This window comes from Oncorhynchus tshawytscha, linkage group LG23, assembly GCF_018296145.1.
Source record: "Oncorhynchus tshawytscha isolate Ot180627B linkage group LG23, Otsh_v2.0, whole genome shotgun sequence".
In the NCBI taxonomy this organism is placed as follows: domain Eukaryota; kingdom Metazoa; phylum Chordata; class Actinopteri; order Salmoniformes; family Salmonidae; genus Oncorhynchus; species Oncorhynchus tshawytscha.
In genome coordinates, this window is record NC_056451.1 from 2,407,214 (window position 1) to 2,419,601 (window position 12,388).

Consider the following 12,388-nt stretch of genomic DNA (forward strand, 5'->3'; position numbering starts at 1 on the left):
GCACCTTTTCCCAATTAGGACAGCATTGGGTCATACCTTGGTCCAAGTATTACAGCCCAGACTGAAGAACAATAGGATTCACACAAAACCAGTCCCTCTCAATCACTGGCTGCTCTTCCAACCAACCAACCAACCAACCAACCAACCAACCAACCAACCAACCAACCCATAAAGAGTGCTGGCTAATGATTACTTCTATTTGTTAAAGACAGAGGATTATGATAACCCAGCTCCATTCCTAGGGTCAGCCAGTTGGCATTCCAGCACATCCTCGTTGTCCAATCAGATACAGTGTTGTTCCACAGAATTTTCACTACACCATGAACACAGATTAATGGACGTCTGTTGTCGGATGGGCCATTGCGATGTCAATGTGGACAAAGAGTTACTTGTCTAACAGAACAGGGGTGTTCTTTAATGGGTGTTCAGAACATGGTATTCTTTACTGGAAGCCTCTCATACATAATCCAGGTAGAAGGAATTCCCCAGGGTAGCTGTTTAGGCCCCTTGCTTTTCTTTTTTTTTACTAATGACATGCCACTGACTTTGAGTAAAGCCAGAGGGTCTATGTATACGGATGACTCAAAACTATACACGTCAGCTACTACAGCAACTGAAATGACTGCAACACTTAACAAAGAGCTGCAGTTAGTTTCAGAGTGGGTGGCAATGAATAAGTTAGCTCTAAATATTTCTAAAACTAAAAAAGTATTGTATTTGGTACAAAACATTCATTAAACCCTAAACCTCAACTAAATCTTGTAATAAATCATATGGAAATTGAGCAAGTTGAGATGACTAAACTGCTTGGAGTAATCCTGGATTGTAAACTGTCATGGTCAAAACATATTGATATAATGGTAGCTAAGATGGGGAGAAGTATGTCCATAATAAAGCACTGCTCTGCCTTTTTAATAACACTATCAAAAAGGAAGGTACTACAGGCCCTAGTTGTCACACCTTGACTAAATCAAATCAAATTTAGTTTGTCACATGTGCCGAATACAACAGGTGTAGACCTTACAGTGAAATGCCTACTTACAAGCCCTTAACCAACAATGCATTAAAAAGTTAAAATAAAAATAAGTGTTAAGTAAAAAAATAAAAATAAAATAAAAGTAACAAATAATTAAAACAGCAGCAGTAAAATAACAAGCGAGGCTATATACAGGGGGTACCGGTCCAGAGTCAATGTGTGGGGGCACCGGTTAGTCAAGGTAATATGTACACGTAGGTAGAGTAAAAGTGACTATGCATAGATTATAAACAGAGAGTAGCAGCAGCGTAAAAGAGGGGTCTGGGTAGCCCTTTGATTAGCTGTTCAGGAGTCTTGTGTCTTGGGGGTAGAAGCTGTAAAGAAACCTTTTGGAGCTAGACTTGACGCTCCGGTACCGCTTGCCGTGCGGTAGCAGAGAGAATAGTCTATGACTAGGGTGGCTGGAGTCTTTGACAATTTTTAGGGACTTCCTCTGACACCGCCTGGTATAGAGGTCCTGGGTGGCAGGAAGCTTGGCCCCAGTGATGTACTGGGCCGTACGCACTACCCCCTGTAGTGCCTTGCGGTCAGAGGCCGAGCAGTTGCCATACCAGGCAGTGATGCAACCAGTCAGGATGCTCTCGATGGTGCAGCTGTAGAACCTTTTTAGGATCTGAGGACTCATGCCAAATCTTTTCAGTATCCTGAAGGGCAATAGGCTTTGTCAAGCCCTCTTCACGACTGTCTTAGTATGTTTGGCCCATGATAGATTGTTGGTGATGTGGACACCAACAAACTTGAGCTCTTAATCTGTTCCACTACAGCCACATCGATGAGAATGGGGGCATGCTCGGTCCGACTGTTCAGTCGTGTGGTCAGGTGACACAAAAAAGAACTTAGGAAAATTGCAATTGGCTCAGAACAAGATAGCATGGCTGGCCCTTGGATGTACACAGAGAGCTAATATTAATAATATGCATGTCAATCTCTCCTGGCTCAAAGTGGAGGAGAGATTGACTTCATCACTATCTGTATTTAAGAGAGGTAATATCATGTTGAATGCACCGAGCTGTCTGTCTAAACTACTGGCACACAGCTCAGACACCTATGCATACCCCACAAGACATGTCACAAGAGGTCTCTTCACAGCCCCCAAGTCCAGAACAGACTATGAGAGGCACACAGTTTATACAATTTTAAAAACATAAAACTGTCTTCATTTTGCTGGACCCCAGGAAGAGTATCTGCTGCCTTGGCAAGCAGCTAATGGGGATCCATAAATACAAATGTGGAGCCTGTGGTTACAAATGGGGCATCCAATTGCTGTTCTGGATCTTCAACACAGTTTGATTTTGGGCTGAAATGTTACATAACACCAGCTATTTAAACCTTAATAAACTGCTTATTACTGCTTAATCAAAGGATCTCCATTTTCTGGAGAGTTGAAAGTTGATGCCAGATTGAACTCTGCACCATTCCACACTATTTTGGTGAAATTGAATACCAATCCATGATGAACAGCTGAAAATCTTCTGTGCATCATAGGGGTCTTCTGAAGAGAGCCATCTTCCTTAACATCCAGAGATGTTAGAGGACTGTCCCAGTTCTAGGTCTTCATTGATGCCACCCTGACCCTCTAATGAGCTAAAGGCAAAGTGTCCATCCATACCGTGACCAAACTCAGCACCGGGTTTGCCTAGTTAGCACACAAAGACCGACTGAGTGGGCATCTGTTGGATCACCTGCGCTCCACTACCTCGGTGTTTGAGGTGAAACACAATCCCTGATAGGGCGCTCAGCGAGAGTTTCACTCCTTGTTGTTCTTCATGCCAGCGTTTCGTGGCAGTCCAGCAAGCATCAAAGGGCTGCAGTGTGGCCTGGAAGCCTGGGATTCACACAGGCTGCTCATTAATACCTGATCAACCCAGAGAGACAGAGGACGTCTGTGGAGTCTGGCCAGCTCGCTCTTCCTCCCCACAGAGACCCCTTTCTTTGCCTCGCTCCCACTTTAGTTCTTTATTGCGTGGTGTGCACACAGAAAACACACCTATAATATCCTGTTCCACCTTTTCAAAGGGGCGGAGTGAGTGTTGAGCGAGAAAGGAGGGGTACAAGGTGAATGGAGAGTGAGTGGAGGGGGATGAAAACAAAATGGACTCTTGCAGATGTGAGGACACATCGCTTTTAGCAACCTCCGTTCCTCAGCATCAATTAGTGTGTTGTCCTTCTCACTGGCCCCTGTCAGAGGCTGAAGTGGATCAGGTGAGGGAGGTAAACGCATATCCCCAGGGTGTGCTGAACCCAGGAGAGGGCAACAATGTCCCACTGCTGGGCCCACAGAAGGCTGCCTGTTGTTGAGAAGCAGAACATGCTTTAGCAGGCATTTCCTACTTTCTCCTCTAATTTCCTCCTGCTGGTTCATGGACAAAGTTGAGAGTGATGGTTCACCCCGCTGCATAAAAAGCCTTTGTTCTCCTCTGATCAGTCTTACCTGTGCACTTGTGTGTTTAAGTGTGTGCCAACGTCAGTTTCGAATTGACTTATGAGGGTATCAGGTAGATCATACCAAACCAAAGCTGGAGCATTCAAGAAGGCAATCTCAGTGACTTTGCACTTAGTGCTTATACTTCATTGACTGCTGGCAGTCAAAAATAATTGTGGTTTAGCCCTACTTATATAAAAAGAAACGTTCTTTAAAAGAATAGCCTATCTCTTGTAAAGGACAATCTCAGTTATTATCAATTGACAAAGAGAGAAACCCATTGTAGCCTTCTTTGCCCCTTCTTTGACTGATGCAAATAGACCTGGTATATTTTTTTACTCACACTGACTATTAAGCCTGTACTTTGGTCCTCACAGTCTTATGGTGTATTAGGCCTAACTTAACGTTTTCCAGATGAAGCACGTTTACTATAGAAGGAGAGTTAAATAAATAGGTTGCTGCACTCCATCTCCAATGACTCCTAATTTAAAGCAGTTTGAAAGCAGTTTCTCTTAATCTCATTAAACCCCCAGTCTTCTCCAAAACAAAGCAATAACACATGCTCTAGCTAGCTCATTACGACATGAGACATAGAAGTAACATGAAAAACTCAAGACACTGAGAGGGATGAGCAAGGAAATAATGGATAGACCAGCCAGTCTCTAGGTCTATAGGTCTATACCAGTCTCTAGGTCTATAACTCATAGCCTAGTTCATGTGACCAAATCCAATATGGCCACCCAAATAAAATATTGTTGTGCTGACACGTGTCTTTGTGGTTTGCACCTAGTGAAGCATGCCTGAGAAGTTGTGCAACTTAAATATCCTAGCCATTCCTTCTGGAATTTCAACATTCAATGCCATTCCAGAATCAAATTCACTGTGTTTGTCTGACCAATCAACTTGTCAAATTCACTGTCCAATTGCAATTTCAAATTCAAGCTTGCACTGAAGGGCTAATAGCTCTCTTGTACAGACGGTCCATTCAAACCACTTGGGTGCAAACTGGGATGTGCGGCAGGTAGCCTAGCTGGTAAGAGCATTGGGCCAGTAACTGAAAGGTTGCTGGCTCGAATCTCTGAGCCGACTAGATGAAAGATCTATCGATGTGCCCTTGAGCAAGGCACTTAACCCCTAATTGCTCCTGTAAGTCACTCTGGTTAAGAGTGTCTGTTGTCTGACATTTTTATTTATTTAATATAAACAACCAGTTTACTAGATGTAAACAAACAATTTAGACAGAGTTCAGAGCTGATATGACCAACTTGAGTTAAAACAGCAGAAGCAAGAACCTGGGTCAAGCTTTTAGTCTATCAATGATTGGGGATTAGAATCAGATTCAAGGCAGATTCAGTGCTCCCAGTGACCAATATCACATAGGCTACCCTTGAAAAAAAACCTTTCTTATTGGATTAACAATACATGTAGGTATGGAACGGTACAACACAAAGCAAAGTCTAATCATACTCCACCATGCAGCTAGCCACATTCACTGTGTAAAGACTCCACTCAAAACCATCATGCGGTAGGGCATATTACACATTAATAAAAAAAATAGTGACCTAATTTTATCATATTGCACACACACATGTATGCACGCACACAAACACCTGTGTGTGAGAGCTGGTCTTAGAGGAGTGGACTCATTAACCTTCCTGACAGACTGGGCTCTGTGTAAGCAGTGGGGCCTTTGAAACCAAAGGTGGGGAATATAGCAGGGATCATTCCATTTTTTTCTTACCTAATTCCTAAAATGTAATCTATTGAAATGAAATAGAACTCTAATATTAAAATGCATTGTGTTATCTTAAATACAAGATAAGTATCCTAATTAGCAGTTGAAAGGCAAGTACTCAACTAAAGCCAACAAGTGGCCTACAAGTCCTTGTTCTTCTCTTTTACAGCATCAAAGGCAAAATACTGTATGACACAAGCCCCAGTCAGCCTGGTCTCATAGACTAGAAGTAACATAGTAAATGTAAATTCGGGACACTCAATTTAGTATGATACGTTTGGCATGGTTACTTAAGGCAAAAAATAAAGTAGGGTGGTTGGTCAGCGATATAACGCCAACGTCTAGCAACCCAAAGGTTGCGAGTTTGAATCCCATCACGGACAGCTTTAGTATTTTAGCTAATTAGAACTGTTCAACTGCATAGTACTTTTTAGCTACTTAGCATGTTAGCTAACCCTTCCCCTAACCTTAACCCTTTGAGCTAACCCTTCCCCTAACCCTTTAACCTAACTACTAAACCTAACCCGTTAACGTTAGCCAGCTAGAATTTGTAAGTTTTGCAATGTGTAATATATAATACAAATTGTAATTCATAACATATCATATGAAATGGGTTATGGACATCCACAAATGAATATATACCATACGAAATGTAACATATAATAAATGGAGTGTCTCGGGTTTACCCACAGAATATTATGAAATGCTGAGAGCAGGTTGCCCCAATCGGTCCCAATTAATGGACAACGGCAATTCAACAATAATGGAGAGTTCAACATGCAATTCGTCTTTCTGACTTTAGTACACTACAAATGTCTAATTAAACAGTTTTGTTTTTTCTGTTAACAGATGACCCACAATTTGCACTCATCGTGATGATCTGATCAGAACCATGGACAGGGATAGTAAGCTGTCACTCTCCCACACGTTGACGAACAACATGTAGCCTCACCAGCCCGTGACCGCAAATCTGTAGGGGAGGCGTGGCTCGTTCGACCAACAAAAACACTAGGAAGCTCCCTCGGTTACCACAATCAAACTCTGACACAATGGCTATGCGTTGCAGCCTAGCAAAGCTATTTCCTGATATTTTGGCTAATTTCGTTAACCGTTGTGACAGACTCTCTGAGCTATTTTGAAAACATATTCCTAAAGTGGCAGCCGTTGACAAAAACTGTAAGAGTTTTTCGACTTAGTTCTTCCTCTCGCCAAATGAAAATATATTGTTAGCTCGTTAATCTTAAATGCACACGTCTCAATCATCCACAGTGGGCTGGCTGTCATTTAATATTTGAAAAGCTGAACTTGTGTAATGGGTATTACGCGGGGAGGATGGGCTTTCGCGTCATTTCTTGTATCTAGGAGCTACTAGAAAAAAAAACGCAAAGGCGAGAGTGGAACAACTCCATATAAACCGCTTCGAGGGGCATTGTGCTCCTTTAAATCTAAATATAGCCTGCTTTGAAGCTGATACTCCTAAACATGTAGGCTAAAGCTAACACTTCGTTTAGAAAATAAACGTACAAAGTAAACACAAAAAGCACTTGTTTTTGGTTACCTTGTTCAGGTAGGGGTTACGTGTAACGTCATACCCCCTCTTCTTCGTATAAACAAAGATCTTACTTTGGTCTTCGGGTTTATGCATCTCACTCTCGACTGATTCCCGTTTGACTAAACCGTGTGCCATGTTGCCTCCCTCTTTAAATAGCGTACAGTAACCCTGAACTCTGTTGTGAACACAGGTCAACAAGTGGATGCGCCGGTGAATGCTCTCCCAGTGACAACCCAGAACGATGAGCACGAGCGCAACGGATCAGTCTACCTACCGTGAGGAATGAAGTTAGTCTACATTCATAAACAACAATAGTATTTTATTGCTAGGATAAGACTCCTTCTTACCTTAATGCAACTATTTACTTGTATTTAATACATTTCAAATGCATGTGATAATTTATGATTAATTCATGTTCTATTCCATCCAGAAAAGAGCTAGGGGCTATGTTATTAGTAATTCAATTTGAGTGAATATTGGTTTTTATCCCTTACAGTAGGAGCACTTACAGTGGGGCAAAAAAATATTTAGTCAGCCACTAATTGTGCAAGTTCTCCCACTTATAAAGATGAGAGGCCTGTAATTTTCATCATAGATACACTTCAACTATGACAGACAAAATGAGGGGAAAAAATCCAGAAAATCACATTGTAGGATTTTTTATGAATTTATTTTCAAATTATGGTGGAAAATAAGTGTTATTGTGTTATTGTCCATTCGTTTCCTCCAATTAGGGAGGAGTAATAGGGTTAGGGGAAAATAACAAAGGAAATATATATTTTAAAATATATATTTGGTCACTTAGAAATGTCCTTGATTTTTTTAAAGAAAAAATGTTACAATAACATCAAATTGATCAGAAATACAGTGTAGATGTTGTAAATTACTATTGTAGCTGGAAATGGCTGATTTAAAAAAAAAAATGGAATATCTGCATAGGCGAACAGAGGCCCATTATCAGTAACCATCACTCCTGTGTTCCAATGGCACATTGTGTTAGCTAATCCAAGTTTATGATTTTAAAAGGCTAATTGATCATTAGAAAACCCTTTTGCAATTATGTTAGCATAGCTGAAAACTGTTGTGCTGATTAAAGAAGCAATCACACTGGCCTTCTTTAGACTAGTTGAGTATCTGGAGCATCAGCATTTGTGGGTTCGATTACAGGCTCAAAATGGCCAGAAACAAAGGCCTTTCCTCTGAAACTCATCAGTCTATTCTTATTCTTTGAAATTAAGGCTATTCCATGCGAGAAATTGCCAATAAACTTGGAAAATGTGCTTTTCAAAAACAAGAACATTTCTAAGTGACCCCAAACGTTTGAACAGTAGTGTGTGTGTATATATATATACACATATATACACACTACTGTTCAAACATTTATATTCATATATATACAGTACCAGTCAAAAGGACAAAGTTCCACCGATCTAATGTCTATTGCTTGTGTTTCTTGGCTCAAGAAAGTCTATTCTTATTATCGTTGTCCTTTTAGTAGTGGTTTCTTTGCAGCAATTCGACCTGATTCACACAGTCTCCTTTGAACATTTGATGTTGAGATGTGTCTGTTACTTGAACTCTGTGAAGCAATTATTTGGGCTTTAATTTCTGAGGCTGGTAACTCTAATGAACTTATCCTCTGCAGCTGAGGTAACTCCGGGTCTTCCTTTCCTGTCGCGGTCGTCATGAGAGCCAGTTTCGTCATAGCGCTTGATGGTTTTTGCAACTGCACATGACGATACTGTAAAGGTCTTGAAATTGTCCGCATTGACTGACCTTCATGTCTTAAAGTAATTGATGGACTGTCGTTTCTCTTGTTTTTTGATCTGTTCTTGCCATAATATGGACTTTGTCTTTTACCAAATAGGGTTATCTTCTGTTTATCACCCCTGTCTTTTCATAACACAACTGATTGGCTTAAACCCCTTAAGAAGGAAAGAAATTCCATAAGTTAACTTTTAACAAGGCACACCTGTTAATTGAAATGCATTCCAGGTGACTACCTGGAGCTGGTTGAGAGAATGCCAAGAGTGTGCAAAGCTGTCATCAAAGCAATGGGTAGCTACTTTGAAGAATCTCAAAATATATTTGTATTTGTTTAACACTTTTTTGGTTACTACATGATTCCATGTGTTATTTCATAGTGTTGTGTACATTATATTCTACAATGTAGAAAATAGTCAAAAATAAAGAAAAACCCTTGAATGAGTAGGTGTGTCCAAATTTTGAATGGTACTGTATGTACACTTTGAATGCAGTTTAGAGATTTTTTTTCCTTGGTTTCTTACCAGGGTTAGGGTTAATTCCAGTTAAAGCCCTGTAAAGACCTGGAGACAAGAAGCAAGTACAGGGAGTAAACAATGAATGGAAAATGGATATCAAACAAAACAAGAACATGCATCTGGACAGGGAAACAACACAACATTATGACAATAATGCTGACACGGTGAACAAATCTGAGGAACAGACCGATATAGAGGGGGCAATCAACAACGTGCAGGAGTCCAGGTGAGTCCAATGAGCGCTGATGAATGTAATGATGGTGACAGGTGTGCGTAATGAAGGGCAGCCTGGCACCCTCGAGCACCAGATAGGGGGAGTGGGAGCATGAAACACTGTTTATTTTCAGCCACATTCCCAGACCTCTTTCCATGGTTAAATGCGGTGGTTCGCGCTTTCAGAAACCACTGGTTAGGGTAGGTTTTAATAGTCACAGTGGGTAAAACATCTCCAATGCACTTCTTTATAAACTCATTCACCGAGTCAGCATATAGATTGATATTGTTATCGGAGGCTGACCGGAACATATGCCAGTCCGCCAGATCAAAACAATCTTGAAAGCAAGGATTCTGATTTGTCAGACCAGCGTTGAATGGTTCTAGTCACTGGTACATCCTGTTTGAGTTTCTGCCTATAAGACGGTAGGAGCAAGATGGCGTCGTGGTCGGATTTGCCGAAGGGAGGGCGGGGGAGGTGTCTGCTTGAAGGTGAAGGGCCGTCTTGGTGTCTGCTTGAAGGTGAATGTACACAGCTGTGATGATAACTGAATAGAGTTCTCTTGGTAGGTAATATGGCCGGAATTTGATTGTTAGGAATTCTAGGTCAGGTGAGCAGAAGGACTTGAATTCCTGTATGTTGTTATGATTACACCATGAGTAATTAATCATGAAGCGTACACCTCAGTCCTTCCTCTTCCCAGAGAGGTGTTTATCTCTGTCGGCACCATGTATGGAGAAGCCCGGTGGCTGAACCGATTACGACAGCATATCCCGAGAGAGCCATGTTTCTGTGAAACAGAGAATTTTACAATCTTTTCTGTCTGTCTGGAAGGCAACCCTTGCTTGAATTTCATCTACCTTGTTGTCAAGAGACTGGACATTGGCGAGTAGTATACTCGCCAATTGAGGAACAGACATATATAGAGGGGGCAATCAACAACGTGAAGGAGTCCAGGTGAGTCCAATGAACACTGATGCGTATAATGATGGTGACAGTTGTGCGTAATGAAGGGCAGCCTGGCGCCCTCGAGCACCAGAGAGGGGGAGCGGGAGCAGGCGTGACAATTCCAGTCAATTTAGGAAATACTGGAATTTAAATGGAATTCATACCAACCCTGCTTCTTTAAAAAAAATACTTCCTGAATTGACTGGAATTTAAATGGAATTAACCCTAACCCTGGTAAGAAACCAAGGTTATTAAAAAACTAAAAACTGCATTCACAGTGTTATACAGGATTAGGCAATGTGGCACATAGGCTACATGTGGTGTTAATGGCCATTACCCGTTAACTAACTGTGGTGTTGCAGTAGTCTCGGAAACCCACACCTGAAACTGGAACAATGGTAGATCGTAGTCGATCGAGGCAACCCGTCTGTCTAGAGAGACTAGTGTTGCAGGATTAGGGAAGTGGTCAGTTCCACTTTGCACACTGAATCACTCCTGCACCATTTACATGTTCCTAAATAATTTCATAGCTTTATCATCTGATTTAATAGCATAGCCCTATTCCATACTGTACATCTTTTTATGTTCATAGTGCTTGCCTCTAGAGTAAGTCTTTACTCTCCCCTATTAGTCCAATTAGTTTTACAATCACATTTAAGAAGACATCAAGAGAGGTTCAAAATGTGCAAGAATGAAACCAGATAAGTCCTTTGTGTCAGCACTCATATTGTCTCTGCAATGATGACAGGCTGTCGTCTTTCTGTTTCTACTTGCTTGTGCCTGTTCAACTGTAACATATTGCTGTCCATAAAATTGAGATAAGGAAAGATTATGTGGGCTGTGGATGTGCATGTGAAGCTGTTCTATCTGGACCTTGACCGTGCTGGTGCATGCTTGTGTGTATGAAGACATGGAGAGACACAGAGACATACTGACAGAGTGAGAGAGAGAAGTGAGAGAGAGGTCAGCTAGAGTAATTGAAGGCCAGCTGAACAACAGTGCGGCTGGCACTTAACTTTGTGCTGACTCACAGATCAAACAGTCAGGTAGAGTCTGTTGCTGATTCACTGTGACTGACTGCAGGCCTGGCTGGCAGTTTGTCCTCCTTGGCCCTGAGTCAGCGCTACAGAGCTATGCAGCCTGCCTACTGGAAGAGGAGGGCCGAACACGCCCCCATTCACATCGACAGGGTTCCTTGGTGTCCACATCACCAACAAACTATCATGGAGCCAAACACACCAAGAAAGTCGTGAAGAGGGCACGACAATGCCTTTTCCCCCTCAAGAGACTGAAAAGATTTGTCATGACTTCTACCGAAGGTAGTTCCTCTCCCCGTTCGGGCGGCACTCGGCACTCGGCGTCGCCGGTCTACTAGCCATCGCTGATCCCTTTTTCCTTTTCTGTTTGTTTTGTCTTAGGTTCTTTTTCACACCTGGTTTCATTTTTGTTCATTTCTATGTGTATATATTTACCCTGTTGCCTGCCTAGGTTTGTGTGGGATTTTTCTTTCATTGTGATGTGCTCGGTGAGGTTATGCCATTCTTTGTTTTCACGGATTCATAAGAGTGTTATTTTTATTTTATTTTTTTATTTTACCTTTATTTTACTAGGCAAGTCAGTTAAGAACAAATTCTTATTTTCAATGACGGCCTAGGAACAGTGGGTTAACTGCCTGTTCAGGGGCAGAACGACAGATTTGTACCTTGTCAGCTCGGGGATTTGAACTTGCAACCTTCCAGTTACTAGTCCAACGCTCTAACCACTAGGCTACCCTATTGTCGGAACTTTGTTTGTTCCTCCGTGCGTTTGTACGGGTTCTCTGTTGTTGAGGGCGTTGTCGAGGGCGTTGTACTTTTTTGATTGTGCCATACCTGTGTTGGTGGACTTGCCAATTAAATTACGCTTCTCAAACATCTCTGCTCTCCTGCGCCTGACTCCTTCACCAACCTCCTAAACGCAACATTATCACAGTCATGGGTCCCCAGGTCCTCAATAAGTTCTACAGCTGCACCATCGGGAGCATCCTGACCGGTTGCTTCACCGCCTGGTATGGCAACTGCTCGGCCTCCGACCGTAAGGCGCTACAGATGGTAGTGCGTACATCCCAGTACATCACTGAGGCCAAGCTTCCTGCCATCTAGGACCTATATACTAGGCGGTGTCAGAGGAAGGCCAAAGCATTTTTCAAAGACTTCAGTC

The 12,388-nt window shown here is 42.0% G+C and overlaps 1 protein-coding gene and 1 long non-coding RNA gene across 2 annotated transcripts in view; one reads left to right on the forward strand and one right to left on the reverse strand.

The window, feature by feature from the left end:
- The window catches only part of LOC112223157 (NADP-dependent malic enzyme), a 127,701-nt gene extending 120,721 nt beyond the window's left edge, over nucleotides 1-6,980 (reverse strand). Inside the window, exon 1 of the mRNA XM_024386174.2 lies at nucleotides 6,752-6,980. Coding sequence (XP_024241942.1) covers nucleotides 6,752-6,880 — 129 coding nt within the window. The 5' untranslated portion in view covers nucleotides 6,881-6,980. The remainder of the gene's footprint in view (nucleotides 1-6,751) is intronic.
- LOC121840572 lies at nucleotides 6,243-8,577 on the forward strand. The gene is made up of 3 exons (XR_006079697.1): nucleotides 6,243-6,369; nucleotides 6,936-7,032; nucleotides 8,391-8,577. It is a non-coding gene; the product is annotated as an uncharacterized LOC121840572 (long non-coding RNA).
- Nucleotides 8,578-12,388: the final 3,811 nt, after the last annotated feature.